This window comes from Orycteropus afer, unplaced genomic scaffold (assembly GCF_000298275.1).
Source record: "Orycteropus afer afer isolate SDZICR_OR568_19922 unplaced genomic scaffold, OryAfe1.0 scaffold00006, whole genome shotgun sequence".
NCBI classification, from domain to species: domain Eukaryota; kingdom Metazoa; phylum Chordata; class Mammalia; order Tubulidentata; family Orycteropodidae; genus Orycteropus; species Orycteropus afer.
In genome coordinates, this window is record NW_006921593.1 from 25,849,607 (window position 1) to 25,875,004 (window position 25,398).

Sequence of the window (25,398 nt, forward strand, 5' to 3'; positions counted from 1 at the left end):
GGGATAGTTTGACTTCTTCCTTACCAATATGGATGCCTTTGATTTCCCTTTCTTGCCTTATGGCCCTGGCTAGGACTTCCAGTACAATGTTGAATAGAAGCGGTGATAGCGGGCATCCTTGTCTAGTTCCTGTTCCATCCCTATTTTAATATATTGTGTTCTCGTTGTTACTTTCTAAACGGTCTGTAATTACATTATAGTCTTTCAATCATACAAGGAATCATGGACTTGCTCTCATTTTTTTAAACTTAGAGGGACTTAAGAATCCCACCCCATTCATTGAAGTCACTGTTGTCACTGGGTTATGTAATCTTGTCCGCATCAGCCTAGCCTGCATCCATCAGAGCTTGTCATGCATGTGCCCCCACGTGGCAGTGTGTGTGCACACATGGCGGTGCTTGTGCACACATGGCAGTGCGTGTGCCCACGGAAACAGACACTTGCTTTGTTTGCAAGGTTTCTTTTCCATCATAAATGAGCTCATACTGCTTGTATTATAGGAACTTGAAGTTTTCGCTTAAAGTATTTTAAAGGGCTTTTCAGACCAGTACATATTTTACTGTTTCACTTGCTTTAAGACATGTCATGGTTCATTTCCTATCCTGTCAGTGGGTACTTGGTTGGTCACATTGTTCTGTTACTGGCAGTGCAGTGGGCCCATCCTTAGTCTGGCCCTGTCTGCTCTGTGGCTGTCGGGCACCATGGGTTGCTTATAGTGCGGTATCAATTAAATTTGATTTCTTCTTTGCCCAGAGTCTGTTAGGAATGCTTTCTCCATCAACAGGTTTGATTTAAACTTTAGTTTAGCGGTGTTCATTTGCTCTGGGGCCATGAGATCCCAGTTCTTTCCTGGGGACTTTATATGATCACTTGTGTTTCATGGGCTCTCCTTTGATAGGAGCCAGCAGTTAATGCATAGCTCTACAGTCAGCCTTGTGAGCTTTCTCTGGTCAGGAACACATGGTTGGTCATCAGAAGGAGGAAGAGCTGGGAGTAGAGAAATGACCCTTGGAGCTCAGTCCTGGCTGCAAACCCCAGAAACTGGTGTGTGTCCCAGAATTGGGCCCACCTGTCTCTTAGGAGGAGCCCCTGGCTGTTGCAGACGGTTGAGTGCTTGACTACTAACTAAAAGGCCGAGGGTTTACATCCATTCAGAGTTTCCCCGGAGGAGAGGCCTGGCAGTCTACTTCCGGGAGGTCACAGTCATTAAATAGTAGAATTCAGTTCTAGTCTGAAACACATGGAGTCAGAGTCAACTGAACAGGAACTGCTTTTTCTCTCAGAAGGGAGCACTAGCTTAATTAGTGTATCAGTGTCTTAACCATGTTTGTCTATCAATTTGAGAATTATTAAATAAAATCAGACTTCAGTAGGCCCAGGCCCAGAAAAGGTTTCTCGCAGCACTGCAGCTCAGAAACAGAACACTGACAGGGAACTTACTGCCTTTTACAGTGTTTGAAGATGATGCTGCAGAAAGCCGGCCTGCCAGGTAAGCAGCTGTTCACGGCGTGGTCCCACCCTCTTCCTTTGCCTGTGATGCATTAGCTGTAAGCCCATGGTGGCTTCTAAGCTAGTTCTCCTCTCAGGTTGTCAGTGTACACTTTGCATGTCTGTGTGTGTGCAGTGAACTTTCTGGCTCTTGTCTGCATGCAACAAGGAAACTAGTAGCAGGTTAGCTCTGCGTGAAGAGAACCTAGGTAAGAACCGGCAGAGGTCAGACTTGGGCCCACTGGAGTGACTGAGGTCCTTCAGTGAAAATCTCATGGCTTCATGATTTCAGTGCCTTTTGTGTTGTTGTTGTTATTAGTTGCCGTGGAGTCAGCTCTAACTCACAGTGACCTCGTGTACAGCAGCCCAAGTACTCCCCGTTCCCCTGCCGGCTTCACGGTCGTGCTGTGGCTGCTGCGTCGGTCTGTGTTTTGAGGGTTTCCCACGTTCGCACTGACCCTTCTGTACCAAGCGTGACAGCCTTTTTCTGGCAGTGCTACAGACTTACTGCATGCCACTGAGTCAGTCCTGACTCATAGCGACCCCATGAGACAGGGCAGAGAGTGTAAAAGAGCTGTCTGAGTGGGGACACGGCTGTCCACGTCACAAGACACCACGGTGCTTTCGTGCTGTTGCTTTGCCGTGCTCCCAGCTCCTGGCGTCCGAAGCCTGTGCCTGCACCGTCGGGAGGAGAGGCACGGCACCCAGGCATGAGGTGCTGCCCAGGAGGTTCCCGCCCAGCGTCCCGGGTCTGGGCCACAGTCCTGGCCTGCAGGGGCACATGTTCCTGACCAGCTCTTAAAATGGATTCTGAAGTTTTTAATGCTGATTTTTATTCCTTCATAGGAGACAGGTGGCATTTGCGAAAAATGGATTGGTGCTATGAAGCTGGGGAGGCTTTATGTGAAGAAGTAAGATTATTGCTATACGATTCGATGGCTGTGGGTTTGGTTTGGTTTGGTTTGTTCTTAAAACCCAGCTTGATGTGTGTTCTCAGCAGGGTGCCTTCTCTACTCGTGAATAACTTCTAAAGAAAGCTCTGGTTGCTTTTTCAAGATAGAGAAATCTCTGAGCAGGGCTTTCGCTTTTTTTCTTACGTAGTTTCCTCATGGAGCTGGAGGGTGGCTTCAGCCAGCAGGCCTGGGGCCCCATCAGATCAAGGCCCTTTGAATGGGAGGGGGCATCCGTGGGAGAGGGGACAGAAGACTGGGATCAAGGCCCTTTGCAAGGGAGACGGGGCATCCCTGGGAGGAGGGGGAGAGAAGACTGGGATTCATGAGAAAATCTAAAGATACACTCTGAGTTTTTGAAAGCTGAATATTTTAATCTTAGCATTTTGCTGTGAATTAGTGATGGCAGAGTTCATTTCACCAGCCAGTCACACTTGGGCCCCAGATGTAGCTGAGCTCTTGAGGAGGTCACCTCAGAACCACTGTTACCACAGAACAATTGGAATCCAGTGAGTTTTCTCTTTGCTGGTCCAAATAGCATCGAGTGCCTTAGTCCAAAACCACAGCCTCACACCCACAGTGAAGCTTGGTGAGGAAGTGTGGATAGCTGTGGTCGGCTGCCCCTTTCCTCGGTCTGCCTACTATTCTGTTCAGTACCAGGCAGGGCACTGAATGTCAATAGAAGGTTGATTGAGCAGGTAGACTGGGCCTTCCACAGGGACACACTCTGTAGTCAGCAAGTCATTAGGAGAGGCCCCAGGAGTTAGGCTTCTTGTGTAGTAAAAAGAATTCATGAGTCCTCAGGACACACAGATTAGAGGAGTATATGGATTCAGGTGGTTTCAGCGTTGTCTTCTCTGTTATTTCCCAAATCTAATCACACACTCTATCTAAAAGTGAGCTCAGAGCTGGCTTTGCTTCCCAGCTATGTTGTCTACCCTTCTCATCCTCTTCCTTTCAGACTAAACTATCGACTGGCCCTGCTTGCCTTTCCTCCTTCCTTGACTGTCTGCCTTGTAGGCCTGCAGCTCTTCCATCTTCACGGGCCATCCCCACTGCCAGACCCCTAGCTCAAAAATCACTAAAACAGCTGGCTTCCCTGAACCTATGTGTTTCCCATGTCTTTATGTCGCACCTGCAGCAGCAAGAGTCATCTCTGAACCCTTGGAAATCTGGAGGGGCTCCAGTTTCATAGCAGCTGAAGCCCTTTCATTTCTGCTTCATGTCTCTTCCATCTAGGCCCCATCTTTCCAATCCAGGTTTTCTTCCTACTTCTCTCCAACTGGTTCTTCCCACTCTAATCATTCCAGTCTCTCAGCTCTTCACCAAAACAAGCCATGCTTCTCAGCCTTGGTGTCACTTTTTATCTTCATAAGAAATTCCTTCTTTTTCTCTTGTCTCCTGTATCTCTCCAGATCCACCCATCTTTGTAAGCCTGGCTAGAATTTCATCTTCCGTGAATCATTCTCATCAATTTTTGTTTCACCCATCTCCCTTTCCTCTGATCTTTGGTAATACTTAGTCTGTGCTCCACAGTTTAATTCATGATGATCTACTGTTCTTATAGTCTTAGCTTATTTCTGATCTCTTCAGTACCTACATTATTTGGTCACTTACTTGTGTTTGGAAAGCATGATAGGGACAGAGGGTTTAAAAGAAGAAATCCAGTGGTCTGTGTGTTCCTTTCAGCAGTCTTTAGTGACGAGAAGAATTTCTGTATTCCCAGAATGCAACCCTGAAGGAGCTCATGCTGTGCTCCGGAGATACTCTGGTTCTCATGGAAGGGGCACTTCCCCCCCCGGTAAGATTTGCTTCTGAATAAACATTTTGTAAGTAACAGTTGCTGTTTTCTGATTACAAAGGGGGTATATTCTCATTGTAGGAAAATGGAAAAGTGCAACTATAAAAAAATAGAAAGCTTGCCTACATCCTACCAACCAGGCAAACTACTAGGCTTTACATTTTCACACAGGCAGACCTTGTTTTACTGCATATCACTTTATCGACCTTCACAGATAGTGTGTTTTTCACAAATTAAAGGTTCGTGGCAACCCTGCACTGAGCAAATCTTTCAGCACCATTTTTCCGATAGCAGGTGCTCACTTCATGTCTCTGCATCACGTTTTGGTCATTCTCAGACTATTTCTAACTTTTTCATAATGCTGTTGCACACTTTATAGACTACAAAACCAAAACACCCATTGTCATCAAGTTGATACAACTCTTAGCCTCCCTGTAGGACAGAATAGAATTGCCCCATAGGATTTCCAAGGCTGTAATCTTTACAGAAGCAGACCTTTCTCTCGCAGAGCAGCTGGTGGGTTTGAACCAGCCACTTTTCAGTGCTTAAGCACTGTGCTGCCAGGGCTCCCTCATAGACTACAGTACAGTGTAAGCATAGCTTTTATATGCACTCATAAGCCAGAAAATTTGTGGGACTCACTTTATTGTGATGTTCACTTTATGGCGGTGATCTGGAAGGACCCAAACCCACAATATGTCCAAGGTATGCCTGTGTATTTCTTCCTAAACATTTTTAAACTAAATTGAAATCAACCATATGTAAAGTTTTTCATTTTTTATAGTTAACATTTTAATGTAATCATAAAATTCAAAATCAGCCGTATCCAAGGTATGATTTACCACAGCTTTATTTACCTCTGCCCTTGTTGTTAGAAATTTAGTTTGTTTCTGATCTTTTGTTTTTATAAAGTTCTAAATATAGATACTTTTTAAGGTAGATTTCCAAATATGAAATTACTAAATCAAAAGTAGGAACCTTTAAAAAACTTGAGGCTGTATATTGCAGTGTTTTTCAAAAAAACTGTATCAGATTTATGCTCCTGTCTGCAGTCTGTGAGGGAGTTCATTTTAGTGCCCTTTCGTAAGCAGCACTACGTATTACTACTTCTTAAAACCGATACTTATTTTTAGGTGTTTTTTAATGTGGACACCTGTAAAGATGAAAATAAAAGTATTCCAGAATCCCATCACTCAGACAACCATTTGCTCATGATTAGAAAATTCAGACAGCACAGGAGGCTCTAAAATGGGAAAGAAGTTACTCCTACTGGTTTCTCCCAGGGGAGCCACCCACCATTAACTTGTTTTTTCTTGTTACGTCCAAGAAAAAAAATGATGCTTGTTTGTATGCTGACTGTGAATCTGTGCAGCTCCTTGGTAAAGTTTGCATCCCAGGGTCATGCTCTGTGCATTGTTTTGTGCCTCTCTCTGGTTTCTGGTCCTCAGTGCCCCTTGAGCATCTCTCCTATCAGCACATGCAGACCCATCTTATATATATAGTCACATGTTTTTATTCCATGACTTCATAGAATTCTGTTGTATTTTGTGCCATGATCTTTAAAGTACATAATACTCATGGTAAATGAGCCCTGGTGGCACAGTGGTTAAGCACTTGGCTGCTAACCAAAAGGTCAGTGGTTTGAATTCACCAACCTTACTCTGTGGGAGAAAATGTGAGAATCTGCTTTCTTAAAGATAACGGCCTTGGAAACCCTCTGGGGCAGTTCTGCTCTGTCTTGTAGGGGGGTTGTAAGTCAAAGTTGACTTGACAGCAGATTTTTTTTTTTTAGTGCTTAGGGTACAAAATTCAAAGTGTATAAAAAGTTGTGTTACTGAAAGTACATAAGTGTCCTTCTCACCCAAGAGAGCATCTCAGTCACAGTTGTCCAGAGTCTGATTTTGGTCCTTTTAAAATTTTGATTTTCAATGCATTAAACCAAGTATGATGTCTAAGCAGTCAGTGAGTCTAAAGGAAACAATAATTTAAAACTCCAAGAGCATTTTGCTGTGAGGACTGTGGAGGTGGGAGTGGAACGCACTTGCTGGTACCTCACAGCAGTTAGAAATGCCCCCATTCTTCAGGGTTTCCTGAAGGTACCCATCTGGTGGTACCAGCCTCGGGACCCTTCAGGACACCGCAGGAGTCATCAAGATCAGACTTCCTCTGCCACCTGTCAGGATGGCGCCTGGAGAGCCGCGTCCACTCCAGGTGAGAAGAGAGCAGACGTGCAACAGCCAGTGTTTCACCAAGACCGGGAGACTGCCTGCTTCTGCTGTTGACGACTGAGAGAGCTATGTACCCCACGTAAGGTTGGCAGTGAGAACCCAGTCATTCATCATAATGAGACCATCTGATTGTCATACAGTGCTTTTTACCCTTGTGAGGCACTGCGCATGTTGTTTTTTGTTACCATATCACTGCATCCAGGGACTCAGGTGTAGACTTCGTCTTGCGGTGTCAGAACATGGCATGTATTTCAGAACCAGGAAATAAATATGTATAAGGCTCTTCTCACCACCGTGCTCTGTCTCCTTGAAGGTGTTGCTTCTTATACGCACGCAGACGCTTCCCTCCACTACTTGGGAGACGTGGAAATCTCAGAAGATGCTGCTCTGGCAGACCTAAAGTCGCAGGTCAGACTTCCCGCGTCTGTGTCAGTGGTACTGCACCCTCCAGCGAGATGCTGATGTTCTTCTGTTTCCTTTCCCTCGCTGCGTTGTATTTGCTTTATGCCCTGTTTGCAGTGAGTCCCCGACAGGAGCCCTGCGTAGCACTCAGCTCACTCCCAGTTTACTCCACCAGTTGCTCCCTGGCTTCTGTCCCCACTGTCACAGGCCTGATGTGCTTCATCTGATGTGATCACCACGACCTTCGATTGTTCAGGGGAACGTGGTTTATTGACATGTCTGTGGTGCAATCGTGTTCGTCCTTTGTTTACATTATTTTTGTATCGTAGTGATCCACGTGTTACTTGTTGTTAGTTTAAAGCTGTGTTAGCAGTTTCCCAAGAGGTCAGAGGGTCAGCTTGTACGTCAGGATGCTAAACTGCATCTTCTGCTGTTTTCTCGAGTATTAACGTGCTCAGAGTAGGAGAGGTGGTCAGTTGGAAAGGCTGTTTTCGGGTTGAATGCCCACGTGCCTTTTGAGCCATACTGATCTGGAAGGGCACACCAGATGCTTCTCCCGGCGTTTGACGAGTGCCCACCCTTGCTGCATCGGCTTTCACTACCCCTTCCCCCGAAGGGCAAGCACAGAAACATCACCATAGACCCACAACTTTTCCTGTGAGCTCAGCGTATGAGATAACCTTCCTCAAAAAGCCAAGTGCCCAGAAGATGCTGGCATCGAAAGATAGGAAATTCCTGTCTTAGGTCAGAATGGCTGCCTGCGGCACTAAGGCCTGTCACAGGGCTCAGTCCTAGTTAGAGCATGGCAGTGTGGACCCAGCAGTCGGAGGCAGAGCTGTTTCAGACACACAGCAGCCGAGGGGCACCGGCTGACGAGGGACAAGACCAAGGGCTTTGCCTCCAACTGAAGTGGCTCTGCTCTGGTGAGTTACACACAACTGAAGTCATTCAGAAGTTTGTTCTTGCCAGACCTGATGGTCAGGAGGGAGCTTTTGGCTCAGACTTAGAAATAAAGAACACACTTTCTCTCGGGCTGACTCCAAAGCAGAGGAACACAGAATTCCTCAGGACTCATTCCACTTGAGAGAGACCTTCTGTGAGTTTAATGGACTTTTGCCCTTTCTCAAGCTGCTCCCCCCTGGTGTCATTGTGCAGAGCTGCTTTGTTTTTTTTTTTCTAAAGCTGTGTGTTTGTAGAATACGTCTTAGAATCATTGGAGAAATGTCTGCTGCTTCTTCTAGGCCATGACCTTGCCCTCTTTCTCAGAGTTTGCCGTTCCGTCCCCAGCCTTCCTCCGAGCCTGGACCGTGGAAAGCAAACGCCCAGGCAGGCTCTTACGGAGCGACCAGCGGCAGCTCAGGTAGGTTTCTCACTGAGCTTGCCTTGTCCCTTGTGCCGTGCTGCAGGGTGGAGAATGAGGTGACTGATGAGCAGCCCTCGTTTGAGGCAGATGGTAACAGAAGGTGGGGCGGTAGTAAGTCCATGTTTGTGACTTGCATAACCCTGTCATTAGCCATCAGAATGGCTTCAGTTTCCCTTGTTAAGGAAAGAAGTAGCTTAATATTTTTACTATGTCTCAGAGACCGTGAATAAAGTTTTTAATGTTCTTAGGAGATACTCTGAAAATAATCTTAAGCTTAAGAAAGATTAATTGATCAAAAAGAAAAGAAAACCTTTTAAAAATTAAATGATGCAAACCCACCAGCCACTCACGGAAGGAAGACTAGGCAATCTACTTCCATAAAGATTTACTGCCTTGGAAACCCACAGGGGGTTGCTGTGAGTTAGAATCAACTTCATGGCAGTGAGTTTGGTTTGGTTTGGTTATTCCTCAGTATTGTTTTGTTTCTTGTGTCACCAGGGAATGCAGACTGGGCAGGAGAACTGAGATCTGTCTGGAGCCTCTTCAGAAGGAGGAGAGCTTGGGGTAAGACATGCCAGTGTACACCCATCTCTGCACCGTGCGTAGTCTCCCTGTGAACTTAACAGTTGAACCTACAGTCTCACGTCTTCGCTACTTCCAAGTAGGCTGACACCTTTAAACAGATCGAATCCAAATCCCCTGCTGTGGAGTCAGTTCCGCCTCACAGCACCCCTACAAGACAGGGAAGGGCTGCCCTACAGAGTTTCCAAGGCTGTCATTCTTTACAGAAGCAAAGCCCAGACCAAACTTACAGCCGTGGAGTTGATTCCAACTCACAGTGCTCATAGAGGACAGAGCAGAACTCCTCTACAGGGTTTCCAAGGCTGTCAGCCTTTTCAGCCTTTCACCCTAACATCACTCGACATGCTATATGTTTGCAAGTTGGTATGTGCCAGCCTGTCTCCTCTCCTGGAATGTAGGCTCCCTGAGAGCAAGCCCTCTGGTCATTCGTCCACTGCTGCACCCCCAGTGCCCATAGTGGTGCCTTGTTTCTGAGGCCGTGAGTGGTGCACACAGTTTGCACTCAGCTCATTCCTAGAAGCTTGGTGGTTTGAACCCACCCAGTGGCACCACAGAAGAAACAGACCTCATGATCTGCTGTCATAAAGACCACAGCCAAGAAAGCCACATGGAACACTGTACTCTAAAACATGGGTCCCCTCCATCCCAAATCAGCATAAAAACAGAATCAGCAGCGTTAGTGCTTCGTTCATGGATGTTCAGTGATTTGTTTGCTGAATAAGGGAGCATCTGCAAGCTCTCTGTCAACATCATCAACTATTCCAGCCCCTCTCCTGATGGGAGAGGAGAAGCATCCTTGCTGTCTGCCTGTTGTAGATCCAGTAGCACTCCTTCAGCCTTCTCCAGCCTTCACTCCACCCGCTGGTTTGAAAAAATACGGTCTTGGTGTGAGTTATGTTTCCCATGCTAGTTTCCTGGAAGGGGAGTTCTAGATACCTCTTAAAATGTGTTATTGAGCTCTGGTGGCACAGTGGTTAAGGCCTTTGCCTGCTAACAAAAAGGTCAGGGGTTCAAACCCACCAGCCACTCCATGGAAAAGAGATGAGACAGTCTGCTTCTGTAAAGATTTACAGCCTTGGAAACTCAAAGGGGGTTGCTATGAGTCCGAATTGAGCTGATGGCACTGAGGAGGGATTTTTTTTTTTTAATGTTAAATTCCTTTCCAGGTAAGTTGTACAAATTTATGTTCCCACAAGCAGTGTTGATGAGTATTTACCTTGTTTCATCCTCAAACCTGCACTGAATGTGTTCATGGTTGAGTGTTGGCTCGGTTGACAGTAGGAACTTGGTTATCCTGTTCTCGTTGGCGTTGGTCTGACAGCTAGGAAGTGTGGGTGTTTCCAAGGGCTTAGGAGCCATTTGTATTTTGTATGTGTGTGAACTGTGTCATGTGTTTGCCTCTTTTTCTTGTGAGATCTTAGGAAAGCACCTGCCCTCATTGTACGTGTTCTTTACCTAATGGCGACATCAACCTCGCATTTGTTGTTAGCAGCGACCTTCTGAAAAGCACACTGTACACGTACTGAGACCCCGTCCTCTTTTCTGTCCTGGGCCGGTTTCCAGAACTCACTGGCTTTCATCACGGAGGACACCTCATCCCTCCTCTTCCTCTGTACCCAGCACTGTCCCCTGCAGGGCAGCTTTAGCGTCTGTGCTGATGGCCTTTGCAGGTTCTAGCCCACTGTGCTCAGCTCCAGGGACCACAGCTGTTTCACTGACCCAGCACCCCTTCACTCCAGCCGGCATCCGTACCCCTTGGCCAGCACCCTCACCCCTGCTGGCAGCCTCACCCTTACCTGGCACCCTCACCCTTACCTGGCACCCTTGCCCCCAGCCAGCACTCTCACCCTCAGCTGGCCCCTTTGCCCCTGGGCAGCACTTTCACACTTGTCAAGAGCATCAGTCCCTCAGAAACCCCTCTGTTGACTGCCCTCTGCCTTCAGTCTGGCCTCTTCCCTGGCTAGACTCACTCTCTCCTGTGTTCTCTGTTCCCTCTAGCTATTCCTTTCCAGCTACTGCATGGTCCGCTGGGGAAAAGTACCAGTGTAACAAATAGAACATTTTAAAACAGCTCCTTGTCTCATTATCCTAACGATAATGAGTCCTTTTCGTTTTTCCTCTTTTCTGCCTTCTCGTTATACCCATCTGTGGTTTTTACATGATGTCTTAGAGTTACATATACACCCAACTTGCCTTCCACCTTTCTGGTTCTTCCTTCTCCCTCCTCCCTAAGGGCCTTTTCTGCCAGCTCATCTCCTACACAGGTGGTGTTTGCTCCCACAGGTGCAGCTGATACCTGTTGCCCTATACCTCTAGTCTAGTCTCTCAGCCCGAAACCCACTGTTCCTCTTCCCTGGCTGCCCTGCAGCAGCTGAGGTCTGGAGCACCGACAGTTAAATGCGTCATGATCTACCCAGACTGGCTTTGTCCTGCTGGCTTCCCAGAGTGTCACTGTGGCCAGAAACCTCAGCATGGTGTGACTTCCTTGCTTTCTCACATACCTCAGTACAGCCCTGCCTAGACCCGTCAGCTGGCTCCACTTCTGCCCTTCCTCACGCTGAAGGAAATGGAAGTTGAAAATAAAAGTTTCCTATATCATCCAGTATTTAGAGACTATCTCCCTTCAAAAACCAGGGAAGTCAGACCAGCAGCTTCGTTGCCCCATGCACCCACCCACCCCATTACTGTGAGGTTCCCGTTTCTCTGGGTTAGCTGTGACGCAGCTGTTCTGTTGCAGCCCCCAGGATTTGGTGCTCAGGACCCAGATGCGCCTCCCTGGCCAGAGGGCCTACGCTCCGCCCGTGGACATGGTGTGGGACACCAGCAGAGGCTGCAGCGTGGCCTCCCTGCGGCAGGCAGTGGCTGACTTCTGTTCCCTTCCCGTGGAGAAAACCGAGATTGCCAAATACTTTCCCGAGACGTTTGAGTGGGTTCCCCTCTCGAGCTGGGTAAGGTGTGGGGCTTTCTCAGCATGGGCTTTCCTGCCATCGTTGACATGGGGAGGTGGTGAGTGGACAGTGTAGGAAAGCATGCTTGGTGAAGTTTTCACTGTAGTAGAGAATTAATTTTCCTAAAAATTTGAAATTGAGCTTTGCTTATTGAAGATGTTTGATTTTTTTCCACAGAGCCAGCAAATTGCCAAGAGGAAAAAGAAGAAAAAGCAGGATAATTTGCAAGGGGCACCTTATTACCTGAAAGATGGAGACACTGTTGGTGTCAAGGTGAATTGTTCAGCAGGGACTGACCACTCTGACAAGGAGCCAAGCTTAGGGAGGGTTTCTGTAGAGGCTGGTGGTCAGAGTTTCAAAGCACAGATAATCCCTATAATACACAGATCGCCTCAGAGAATGGAAAAAAGTGAGTGATCCACACAGCTAACTATAAGAAGACAGTGGAATCTCAGTTCCAAAACTTTTGTGTAAAACCAAAAAAAAAAAAAAAGCTCACTGCTGTTGAGTCGTTTCCAACTCATCATGACCCATCCTTAGCGGTATCTCTACAGAAGTAGATTGCCCAGTATTCTTCTGAGGAGTGGCTCGCGGGTTTGAACCACCAACTTTCTGGTTAGCAGTCAGGTGCCTTAGGTACTGCGCCACCAGATGTAAAATACCATTTTAGATCAATTTCATATGATTATAAGTGCAAAATTCTAAAATACCAGCAAACAAGCCCAGCAGTGCATTTTAATCAGTACTGCTGAGTGATGACCAAGTAGATTTATCCAAGGAAGGCAGAATGTCAGAAATCCATTTCTGTAGCGTGTTGTATTCCCAGATAAAGCAGAAAACCTGTAATTGAGTCAGCAGATCCAGAAAAGCATAGGAAAAAAGGTCATACCTACAGCCCGGGGTTTCTTCATGAACCTGGAGCCTGGTCGTGAATGTCAGACCCCAAATGAGGATTCCCTGTGTCACCACTTCTGTTCAACATTGCTCTAGATGACCGAGCCAGCGTACCAAGACCCCCACAAAATAAAAATGGAACAGAAGATAAATTTAAAAAGGAAAATATGAAACTGCTCTTACATGCAGTTTTTCTATAAAGATTGACAAGACTCTACAGGTAAGCCATTGGATTGATCAGGGAGCTCACAAGGTCAAGATACAGACCACTCCCAGGGGCCTGAAGCAGTACAGGCAGCCAACAGAAGAGCATCCAGCCCTTTCTGGAGATATTACCAAAACCTGCCTGAGCGATGTTAAAGTTCCAGGGATACAGGGCCTGTCAGCTTCTTCCCCAGTCTCTAAAGTTGGTGGGATTCCAGAGGAAAGCCAAACAGAAGAAACCGCATGGAACAGAGTGCAACGGAAGAGGGCATGGTGCGAGAGACCCAGGCAGCGCGTTTGGCATCTGGAGCCCAGAGGAGGCACGTGTGATGGCAGAGGCATCAGAAATGGGGTCTGCAGTCCTGGGCCAAGAGGATTGGCCATCCACATGGAAAAGAAACAGCCACAATCTTTGCTTCACTTTTATGAAGAGGGTCCCCAGATCTCTACTAGCTTCATGCCCCAGAAAACCAGTGTCCACCTTGTCCCACACAGTCAGTGGCAGTTGGATTGAAGACGGAAATGCAATATTTCTCAACCATTAGAAGAAATTAAATAGGAAAATACAATTTTAGGCTAAGCGGATTTTTTCCTTAAGCACAAATCAGAAAAAAGGAAAGATAAATCACAAACAGGGCGATGCTATATGCAGCACGATCGCTAACAGGATTGTTACCCAGAACATATAAAGCACTATCAGTATATAAATCAAGTCAGTACAAAAAGTGATCGAGGAGAGGAGCAGTGTGCACAGGCTCTGACCCAGCGGTTCCCAGGAGAGGAGAGCTGAGGAGGCTGCAGGCACTGGACATCTGATCGGCTCCCTGGGACCAGGGAACTGCTGGAGAAACAATGCACTTCTGTTTCTAGTGGCAGGATCAGAACTCCCCACGCTGCCGAGGGTGTCAGTCAGTGTAGCCACTCGAAGAGCTGCTTGGCGACGGGCAGTGGAGATAAAGTCACCCACACGGTGCAGGCAGACCTCATCCAGTTATACTGCACTATATTTCGCTTCTCAGATACTGCGGTTTTTACAAACTAAAGGATGTGGCAACCCTGCATCAAGCAAGACTGTTGGCGCCATTTCTCCAACAGTGTATGTTCACTTTGTGTCTCTCTGTCCCATTTTGGTCATTCTCACACTATTTCAAACTCTTTCATCATGCTATTGCACACTTAATAGACTATAGTATAAACATAACTTTTATGTATACTGGGAAACCAAAAAATGGTGATTCATTTTATTGCAACATTTGCTTTATCGCTATGGTCCAGGACTGAACCCACAGTATCTCTTAGGTCAGCCTGTGCAACTACTAATCCCAGTTCTATGCAGACCCCTTAGGAAACCTAACCTATGTCATGGGGGGCATGCAGCACTGTTTGCCAAAGCTATTACAGTAGCAGAAACCGTAAGGAACGCCAGTAACCCTTAGAAAGCCAGCAGATCAAATGGGCAGTGGGGGAGGGGGTGTTGGTACAGTAACATAGTACATGGCAGGTAAAAAGGAAGAAAGAGCTGCCACTCTCATGTGACTATACACATCTTTAATGGTGAGGGAGATCAAGTCACAGAGTGATGAACAAACAAAAGGAAACATACAGAACATGTATGTTTCAGAAAATGTCAGACCATCTAAAATGCTAGGCATTGCTGAAGGTCACATTCCTGTATAAGTAGAAATGAAGATGCCGCCATTCGTCTGTCTTACTGTGGTGGCTTGTCTGTTGCTGTGAGGCTGGAGGCTGTGCCTCCAGTATTTCAAATGCCAGCAGGATCTCCCATGGTGGACAGGTTTCAGCAGAGCTTCCAGACTAAGACTGTGAAGAAGGAACAGGCCATCTACTTCTCGAAGTATTGGCCAGTGAAAAACTTATGAATAGCAATAAAACCGTGTCTGATATATTATTGGGAAACTTTATGAATAACCCTGAAACATTGATAGAGTGCCAAAAGATGAGCCCCTCAGGTTGGAAGGCACACAAAACATGACTGGGGAAGAGCTGCCTCCTCACAGTAGGGTCGACCTTAAAGACGTGGATGGAGCTTCCGGGACCTCCGTTTGCTGACGTGGCATGAGTCAAATGTGGAGAAACGGCTGCAATCATCCACTGATAGTTTGAACATGGAATGTATAAAGGTTGGTATTTGTGGTAGTTATGTTTGTGTGTCAACTTGGCTGGGCCTGGTTGAGTGGCTGGGCAGCTGGTGGTAGTTATTCCCCATGATGAGACTGGCAATCAGCTCCATGGTGGGATCTACCACAAGCAGCTGAGTAGCTGCCTTTGGGATGTGGTCTGCTTCCTGTGTATAAAGAGAAGCCTTGGGGATAGTCTCTAGCTTATGGTATGTTTGGACCCTGCGTGTAACCGTGTCATTGTTCAACAGCCTGCCATGCTCTGCCAACCTTGGGACTTCTAATGGACTTGAATTAATGGCCTGCCATGTAGTTTGGTAACATCATGACTGTGCCTTTTTGTCAACCTTGGGCTTCTTAGCCTCAGCAGCCAGCAGCTGTCTGAGTGAGGAAAAGCCTCTAGCTTCAGTGGGCTGGGAGCTGGAGGCAGAGCTGAAGCCCAAGGCTGAGGGGTTTTCATCTAGCCCCTAGAGCTTGGCACTTTGAACTTGGACTTAAAGCCTCCAAATTGTAAAATTCCTGTTTGTTTAAGCCATCCCATTTGTGGTATATTCCTGTCAGAACGGCACTAGGTATCCAGAACAGTATCCTAGGCATTAGTGAGCTGAAATGGACTGGTTTTGGCCATTTTCAATCAGACAACCTTATGGTCTACTATGCTGGGGATGACAAATTGAAGAGGAACGGTATGGCATTCATTGTCGCAAAAAAAAAAAAAAGTTTCAAGATCTATGCTGAAGTACAATGCTATCAGTGATAAGACAGTATCCATACACCTACAAGGAAGATCAGTTAATACTACTCTTCAAATTTGCACCAACCAGCAAAGCTAAAGACAAGGAAATTGAAGATCTTAACCAACTTCTGCTGTCTGAAATTGACCAAACATGCAATCAAGATGTATTCATTATTACTGGTGAATGCAAAAGTTGGAAACAAAGAAGAATCACCTGTAGTTTGAAAATATGGCTTTGGTGATAGAAATTATGCCAAAGATCACAGGATAGAATTTTGCAAGATCAATGACTTACTCATTACAAATACCTTTTTCAACAATATAAATGGCATCTATACGTGTAGACTTCACCAGATGGAATACACAGGAATCAGACCAATTATATCTGTGGAAAGAGGCAATAGAGAAGCTCAATATCTTCAGCCAAAACAGGGACAGGAGCTGACTGGAACAGACCATCAACTGCTCATATGCATGTTAAAGGTGAAGCCGAAAGCAATTAAAACAAGTCCACACAAGCCAGATTATGACCTTGATTATGTGCCACCTGAATTTAGAGACCATCTGCAGAATAGTTTTGATGTATTGAACATCAGTGATCGAAAACCAGACAGATTATGGGATGGCACATCAAGAACATACATGAAGAAAGCGAAAGGTCATTAAAAAGACAGGAAAAGAACTGTCCTGGTTCCCTAGTGCCACTTTGACAGGAATATACCACACATGGGATGGCTTGAACAAACAGTTTATTCTCTTACAGTTTGGAGGCTTTAAGTCCAGGTTCAAAGTGCCAGGCTCTAGGAGCTGGGTGAAAGCTCCTCAACCTTGGGGTCCAGCTCTGCCTCCTGCTCCGGGCCCACAGAAGCTAGAGGCTTCTCTTCACTCAGACAGCTGTTGGCTGGTGAGACTGACAAGCCCAAGGTTGACAAGTAAAAAGGCACAGTCCCAATGTTACCAAACCACACAGCAGGCCATTGATTCAAGTCCATTGAAAGTCCCTAAGTCGGCAGAGCATGGCAGGCTGCTGAGCAACGACACGGCTACATGCAGGGTTCAAGCGTGCCATAAGCTAGAGACTGTTCCCAAAGCTGTTTCTTACATACGGGAAGCAGACCACATAACCAAAGCAGCTACTCAGCTGCTCCAATAGATTCCACAGTGGAGTTAATTACCAATCTCACCATGGGGAATAATTATATTCAGCTGCCCAGCCACTCAACCAGGCCCAGCCAGGTTGACACACAAACTTCACCACCACAGGAAGAAAAGACCAAATGAATGTCAGAAAAGACTCTGAAACTTGCTCTTGAATGGAGAATAGCTAAAGCAAATGGAAGAAATTACAAGATAAAAGAGCTAAAGAGAAGATTTCAAAGAGCAGCTTGAATAGACAGAATATTATAATGAAATGTGCAAAGACCTGGTGTTAGAAAACCAAAAGGGAAGAATATGCTCAGCATTTCTCAAGCAGAAAGAACTGAAGATAAATTCAAGCCTTGGGTTGCAATACTGAAGGATTCTATGAGAAAAATATTGAATAAGGCAGGAAACAGCCCGAGAAGAGGGAAGGAATACAAAGTGTCACTGTACCAAAAAGAATTGGCCAATGTTCATCCATTTCAGAGGTGGCATATGATCAGAAACCAATGGTATTGAAAGAAGTCGAAGCTGCACTGAAGGCAATGGAGTTTTAAAACAAGGCTCCAGGAATTGACGGGATGATACCCATTGAGATGTTTTGACAATCAGATGTTGCACTGTAGGCACTCACTTGGCTATGCCAAGAGATTTGGAAGACAGCTACCTGGCCAGCTGACTGGAAGAGATTCATATTTGTATCCATTCCAAAGAAAGGTGATCCCACAGAATGTGAAAATTATTGAACAGTATCAATATCGCATGCAAGTAAAATCTTGCTGAAGATAATTCAAAAATGGTTGCAGCAGTATATTGACAGGGAACTTACAGAAATGCAGGCTACATTCAGAAGAGGACGTGGAACGAGGGATATCGTTGCTGACGTCAGATGGATCTCAGGTGAAAGCAGAGAATACCAGAAAGGTGTTCACTTGTGTTTCATTGACTCTGCAAAAACATTCGACTCTGTGGATTATAACAAATTATGAATAACATTGAGAAGACTGGGAATTCCAGAACACTTTGTTGTGCTCATGAGGAACTTGTACTTAGACCAAGAGGCTGTCATTCAAACAGAACAAGGGGACACTGTATGGTTTAATAATCAGGAAGGGAGTGTGATAGGGTTCTATCCTTTCACCATACTTAATCTGCATGCTGAACAAATAATCCAAGAAGCTGAACTATATGAAGAACGAAGCATCAGGATTGGAGGAAGACTCATTAACAACCTGCAATATGCAGATGACATACCTTGCTTGGTCAAAGTGAAGGTGACTTGAAGCACTTACTGATGGAGATTAAAGACTACAGTCTTCAGTATGGATGATACCTCAACATAAGATGAAAATCCTCACAACTGGACCTATAAGCAGCATCATGATAAATAAAGAAAAGATAGAAGTTGTCAGAGACGTCATATTGGCTCCATGATGAGCACCAATGGAAGCAGCAGTCAAGAAATTAGATGACATATACACTGGGTAAACCTGGAAAAGACCTCTTTAAAGTGCTGAAGAGCAAAGGTGTCTCCTTGAAGATTAAAGTGCGTTTAACCCAAGCCAGGGTATTTTTAGTCGCCTCAGACGCATGTGAAAGCTGGACAATGAGTAAGGTGTTTTGGTGCTGGCGACGAGTACTCGAAGTACCACGGACTGCCAGCACGAACAGATCTGTCCTGGAGGAAGTGCAGCTCTAATGCTTCTTGGAGTGAGGATGGCCAGACTTCATCTCAGGTATTTTAGTCATGTCGGAAGGGACCATTCCCTGGAGAAGGATGTCATGCTTGGTAAAGTGGAGGGTCAGCAGAAAAGGGGAAGGCCCTGAATGAGATGGATTGACACAGTGGCTGCAACAGTGGGCTCAGGTACAGCAAGGATTGGGAGGCTGGCGAGGTACCTGGAAGTGTTCTGTTGGACATAGGCTCACTGTGAGTTGGAGCCTATTCGACAGCACATAACAGCAGTAAATCATGCATGATTTACTGGAATTGAAATTTATATATGTTTTTCATGCACGGTTTATTGGCATAGAGAATATAGTATCTGTTACATTTTTCTTAACCCAGGGTGGAGCAGTAGCAAAGCCATCCTGCAGTTAGTTCTTCAGTCAGTACCTGTGCCGTTGAGAGCCTGTTTATAATAGATGTAACTAAAGTTCACTCTCCTGGTTCTCTGAGGGGTGGCCAGCAGCCTGCAGATCCTCACTGGAATCCGGCAAGCCCTCAGCTGTGTTTGTGTAGCACGCACACTCCCTCCTGGCCTGTGTTCCGCAGGTGGACACTTCCAGGACATGCCTGGGAACAGCCGAGGGGAGAGACCAAGTCTTAGAGTAAAATGTATCCTGTATGAGACTGACAAAGGATTGGGGGGCTAGGAGGGGACCTTGGTCACTCAGTAGAACTTACTTTGCATCCTGGATCTGTAAAGGACTGGACTGGAAGCATTAGGGAGATTCCTAGCAAGCAAAAGACACGCAGTCCCTGGGCCCCTGGGCAGCTCCCAGTTAGCTGGGGGAATGTACTTGATAGGACACACAGCTGCGTTCCGTGCAGCACAGTGGTGAGAGGCCGGCCCAAGGCAGATGGGTGTCTGCACTCTGTCCCTCAGGTCTCCAGAGCCCAAGTGGTGGCTGGCTCTCAATCCCATTGTGAGCATTATCAGCTGATGGCGGAAGTCATGAAGTCCTTCCTACCACTCAGCTGCGTTGTTGCCGTCAAGCACTAGAATGTGTTCTGCTTGCTTGAGTCAGCTGTTGATGTTGTTTATGTGAAGTTGTATACCCTTTGTCAGTGTAGATCCTTTTTAAACTTACCTCTTAAATGAAGGCCAAAATGGCATCTGACTTGCTCGTTGATTCTTTTGAACATAGAATCTGCTGGAGGAAGATGACGACGATTTCAGCACCGTCCGCGATGACATTGGAAAGGAGAGACAGAGACAGCTCGCTCTGGGGAAAAAGAGAAGGTAAAGGGGACGCAGGCCCAGTGACACCTCTAGGTCTAGCACGCGGTTCCCTGTGGGAGCAGTGCTGGGGAGTGTTCCTGCTGACCAATTTTGACACGATCTGTAGATTAACTTCTAACAGAGCGTCTGGTGAGACATGCAAGGAGAGCGTAGACAGCAGATGGGTTACAAGGACCTGTCGTGGGTGCCGTCTCCCATCCGTGAGAACCACTCCCCCCTGCCCAGCCTCTTCCTGCTCTCTGGCTCTTGTCTTTCAGATGCCAGTGCCCTCAGGTCTCAGCACCCCAGTCACACCTCCCAGCCCCCGCCCCTGCCCGTCCGCCACACCGCTCTTCTCGTCTCTGAGGTTAGGGGGACGCCGACCGTGGACGTAGGGTCTGCACGCTCACGTTGCTTTCAGCACCACAGCTCCTTCCGCTGCCTGGACTGCCCTTCTCTGTCTCAAAGGGCTCTTTCCTCTGCCCACCTTTCAGATGGGGGTCCACACCAGGGCTGGGCTGCCCTTGCTCATGCTCCACAGCCTCCCCAAGTTACCTCATCTTTGGGGGACTCACTTCCTCCTCCCCCTCTGCTCCAGAGTGCTCACTATACCTGCCCCCGGCCCTCAGGCCACATACACCAACTGGAATCTACTGGGGCGCCCCCCAGATAGCTCAGGCTTCACATGACCGGTATGATTCAGCTTGGCCTCACACCACCCTGGTTCATGCCGTAACGAGGCAGTTACCCCACAGGTGCCATGGGCTGTCCTTACCTTCTCCCCACATCAGTCTCTCAAAATTGTGCCGCCTTTCAGTCTGCTGAGTGTGGCGAGAGGCTCCTGGAGCACGGAGCGGGAGGGCGGCCTCACCTGCTCTTCCCATTGAGGGAGCCCCTTTGCCTGGTGAGCAGCGGGTGGAGGAGACGAAGCAGAGCCAGGCTCGTTAGGAGGTTTGCAGGCATCGAGGGGACGCTGCCGCTGAGCCTAGTGCAGCTGGTGAGGCTGGAGAGGGGAGTGTGGACAGCTTAGTGGCGTAGTGAACAGGGGATGAGGTCGGTCAGGCGGGCAGTCAGTCACTCAGAGCTACATACCTCGTGGTGAGAACACTGCCCGAGTTAGCTCCCAGTTCGTCTTCCCAGTAGCCAGTCTGGGAATCTTGGCGATGTTGCCCAGCACTGCCGTGGCTACGTCACTGGTGCACAGCATGTGATAGAACACACTGTGCGGGAGCGAGAACGGAAGAACCATCACTGCACACACGACTCACGGCAGCTCTGTGAGCAGAAGCGGCCCGGCACGGAGAGCGTGCGGGGCCCAGTGCATTGATGGCTCCATTTGCAGGGGAGACGGGCCGCCGCGAGGGAAGGCAGGAGAGAGGCCATCTGGGCCCAGGGGCTGCTGCAGGCAGGTCATGTTCACACCTTGATTCAGCAGTGGGGACACAGGTGTGACTGGGAAAGTCTGTGGGGTTGTCCGTTTAAGGTTTGTGAATGTTATACTGCAGCCTGGAGGTGAGGGACAGAAGTCTCCGCTGGAAGACACACTGTGCCTGGCACGATGGGAGTGGTCCCAAGTGTGTGGCAGGCCAGGGGGACCCAGCCTCTGGGTACAGGGCTTGGGGAGGAGCTCCACTGTAGCACTCTGGAAATACTAGTCAGTATTGTAAGTGCGGCCCTGTGACCTCCTCTGACTTGACCCCTAAAACCCAGAATCGCCTTTGGAGTCATGGTAAAGCCCGACGCCCATGCTGGCACGCAATGCCCGTGTCAGTACTCCATGTGCACGTCAGCGTGTCAGTGACTGCAGCCCCGTGTTCCCTGCAGCCGAGAAGCCCTTCATGTGGAGAGCAGCGACACTTTCTCCGGAGCAGAGGCGCCGTCCCGGCCCCACAGACCAGAAGCGTCTCTCTCCATCCGTGTCGGGAGTTTCAGATAGCACCGACCACAGCCCCTGTCCCCTGGGGACGTGCCCAGGTGGCCGCGGCGCCCCTGTGCCTCATCTCGACAGCTGCACCCTGAGCTTCGCAGCAGGCGAAGCCGCCAACCCCACACAAGCGGGCAGCTGGGGACAGCCTGGGTGCTAGCCTTATTTCGACACAGCCTCCACACAGGGGCTTTCCGGTGCCCTTCCTCTCAGGCCAGGCGGGTGCTCACAGCCATGCAACACTATACGTCCTGTTGTACACGTGTGCCAATCAGACGTCAGCCTGACCTCGCGTTCCACTGCTGCCGCCCTTTTGCATTAACTGACTGCACGTATGGAAAAGATGGCATGTTGCTAAAATCCGACAAACCTGTTGTTGAATACATACGTGTTGAATCACTTTGTTCTCATGCTTGGTGTAGGTGGCTTTTGGTCATCTGTTAACGAACCCTGCCACCTCCTTCAACTACTGGGCTGCCCGGGACTCCTGGGTCACAGGAGGCGTGATCTGTTTCCTGGATCTCCTCACACATCACACATGCCTCAGTCTGGCTGAGTTACGGCTGCCGTCTCAAGTGTTAGCGCTCTCTCCTGACCGAGGAGACAAGGGACAAGGAGACCGAGAGGCAGGGCATCCTCCCGGTTACGCCCAGTTGGCTAGAGAAGGTGGGCCCAGAGGGGCCAGGGTCAGAGGCCACACCTGCCTGAGCGGGGTCTGCTGCTGCCACCAGGGCCTGGGCCGCTTCCATCTGGGAGCCTGGGGGGGGGGGGCAGCATCACGTTCTGTCCTCTCCGCTTCTCCCAGGCGTGGGGTCTTAACCATCTCATCTATTAAAACAACTGGGACAAAGCAAGCATGCTTCCTTGTGATTAAAGGTGGGTCACTAACTCGAGAGGGCTGTCCTGCCCGTCAGGACAGGCAGCACGTGCTGCTAACCGGGGAGGCTGCGGAGCGGTGCCTTTCCCAGGTTGGGCCGCAGGCTGAGGAGCGATTGCTCAGAGCACGTGCTGCGGCCTAAACCTTGATGGCAGTGCGATTTGGTAAGGACTCCGGCCACTGCGCGTCCAAGCCGGGCACCTAACCACTTTGGTCACTGAGTCTGAGCTGGGACTTGAGTGTTGAGGGGAAAAAAGGGACAGACACAAGTGAAGGCTCTCGGCTCGGTGCCTCCTGTTAGCGGTGTCCTACTCTGTCTGCGCTGGTCGCTGAGTGGGTGGCCCGGCTTTCCCTGCGCCGCCCTCTCTCCACCTCTGCTGTGTGTGCCTTGGTATCGGGAATGCTGCTTTATAGGAAACAACTTGGACCAGCAAGCTCAGTTTGTCGCTCATCGGCCAGCAGGCGCTGCACCCCCGGATGGAGACACGCGTGCGCGGGTGGGCGTCTTGGGTGTGCGCGGAGCTGTTGTTACCCGGGCTGGGGCCTGGGCTTCACGCCCGAGCTGCCCTCGTTTCTAATGCTTTAACTGACAGGCCTGCGGAGCGGCCTTCTGCCGTCTCAAGGTGGCGAGGCATTACTGTCACAACCCATAAAGCTTAGTTCTGGAAAAGTCGGAGCCTCGCTAGGCATGTCCAGAGGCCCCGAGCGTGGTGGGTGTGCCTTAGAGGGCCGGCCTCTGCGGCGCACGGCGGGCAGCCCGGGGGTCTCGCTTGCTGCTGTTCTGGGCACTAGAGGGGAGCGCCACTGAGGTTTTGTGAAAGAAAAAAGAACCAGTTTTAAAGTTTAGTTTCATTTGAGGGAGCTCTGGTAGCATAGTGGCTAAGACACTTGCCTGCTAACCAGACGGCTGGCGGTTCAAACCCACCAGCCACTCCTCGGAAGGAAGGTTGGGCAATCCTACTTCCATAGTGATACCGCCTCGGAAACCCAAGGAGGGGTCGCTATGAGTCGGGGCGACTCGACGGCACATAACAACAACAATAACAGTTTCATTTGATGCTGTCTCATGAGCTCTCTTGGTCAAGAGAAAACATTGTGGTCCTTTTCCCCAAGCAGGATTCGCTAAAGAAACATGGTTTATATTTAGAATTGCTGTATCAGTCCTCCTTTACAAATAACAAGTGTGTTTGGGTTTCAAGTAAATTCATACTCATGGGAAAAATTCTACTGGAAGAAATTGGAAGTGGTCTGGTTCTCACTGCCCTTCTAAGGAAATAGGGCTCCAGTGGTGGTGGAGTTCCAGCAAACATTCATTAAACTCTGACGTCGTTTCTGGCGAAAACGAGATGGGGCTGGCGGCAGGAAGGCCCTGCTCATCCAGTGCTGTGGCTTCGCGACGAGGGCTTCCGTGCGCGTGACGAGGACACCAGCAGCTGTCTCTCTCCTTCATTCCTTCTCTGCACCCCTCCAGGGCAAGGCCTTGACACATGCCCCAAGGTGCGGGGCCGCTGGGGGTACCTGGGAATTGCCAGCACCTCCAGGGAAAAGGGGAGCCAGGCGCCACACCCAGGGCCGAAGGTGCACCCAGCCTCCCTCCCTCTGCACCCCCACCGTCACCCTGGCCCAATGGTCCCACAGGGTGCCCACCACTCCCCTCCATTTGCCAGTGATGGACACCTAGCTCAAGCTGGCATGGGCAGAAGTGGGTATTTGTTGGCTTATGAAACTGAGTGGCCTCGGTGTCTGGCAGGGACGGGATCTCAGAGGAGGGTGCTGCTGCCCCAGGCCCCTGCAGGCTCCTCCCCCCTCCTGGTAGCAAGAGGCCACCAGCACCTCCAGAATGCCATCCTGTCCCAGAAGAGGGAGGGTAGGGTAAGTGTGGCTTCCCAAAGGGAAGGCAAATGTGGTGACTGGGAGAGGAGGCAGGTGCCAGGCCACCATGGCCCACCCCGTGTCGCCTGTGTCACACACTCACAGGCCTAGGTGTCAAAAGTGACAGCTCTCCCCACCTAGATACAGCCTGGCCACATGGACCCCTCTCTCAAGTGAGGCAGCTCAGAGTTCCAGGCCCTCCTACTCCAGGCCAGGTCACTGGAGAGCCCATTCCTCCGGGTGAGACCCAGGCCTGGCACTCCCAGGGCTCGGCACCAGTGCAGGGCCCATGGCTGAAGGACAGGTGTAAGTCCCACCCAGAGCCAAGGTACAAAGGGGTGGGGGTCAGGGGCAACAGACGTGACAGGACAGAAAGCGCGTGCCCCCCGCCCTGCCCAGGAAGCGAGTCCCAGGTGAGCGCACTGGCTGCCAGGTCCTGCACCCCGCGGGCGCATCCGCATCGGCCTCTGGGAAGGACTCCTCTCCAGGAGCTGCTTCCTCAGTGGGAAGTTCTGCAGCCCTGGATTGGCTACCCAGGGAACTGAGTGGGCAGGCTGTTAGCCAGCCTGCAGATTGGCTGGCAACACGATTGCCTGGGCAACTGGCAGCCTATTGAAGCACTGGTGGCAGCAGCCTGAGCAAGAAGCCTGAGCAACCCCAAAGCTGGTGGCTTTTCTTTCAAGTGTTTTGCAACCTGTCTTCAGCTCTTATACTTGGTAGTTAAGGACTCAGATGATAACTGAAAGGTGGGCAGTTCCAGCCAACCAGCTGCTCTAGAAGAGGGTGGCAATCTGCTTCTGTGAAGATTGACAGCCTGGGAGACCCTGTGGGCAGTTCCACTCTGTCCTCTAGGGGCGCTGTGGGTCAGAATGGACTCCACGGCAGTGGGTGTGGTTTGGGCTTTGC

General features: G+C 49.0%; 1 protein-coding gene across 1 annotated transcript in view; it reads left to right on the top strand.

Moving 5' to 3' along the window:
- USP40 (ubiquitin specific peptidase 40) overlaps nucleotides 1–21,755 on the top strand; it is an 86,174-nt gene extending 64,419 nt beyond the window's left edge. Inside the window, exons 21-31 of the mRNA XM_042780860.1 lie at nucleotides 1,453–1,489; nucleotides 2,335–2,399; nucleotides 4,165–4,239; nucleotides 6,324–6,450; nucleotides 6,781–6,875; nucleotides 8,111–8,229; nucleotides 8,731–8,796; nucleotides 11,552–11,762; nucleotides 11,940–12,035; nucleotides 19,746–19,840; nucleotides 21,644–21,755. Of these exons, the coding sequence (XP_042636794.1) occupies nucleotides 1,453–1,489; nucleotides 2,335–2,399; nucleotides 4,165–4,239; nucleotides 6,324–6,450; nucleotides 6,781–6,875; nucleotides 8,111–8,229; nucleotides 8,731–8,796; nucleotides 11,552–11,762; nucleotides 11,940–12,035; nucleotides 19,746–19,840; nucleotides 21,644–21,755 (1,098 nt within the window). The remainder of the gene's footprint in view (nucleotides 1–1,452; nucleotides 1,490–2,334; nucleotides 2,400–4,164; nucleotides 4,240–6,323; nucleotides 6,451–6,780; nucleotides 6,876–8,110; nucleotides 8,230–8,730; nucleotides 8,797–11,551; nucleotides 11,763–11,939; nucleotides 12,036–19,745; nucleotides 19,841–21,643) is intronic.
- Nucleotides 21,756–25,398: the final 3,643 nt, after the last annotated feature.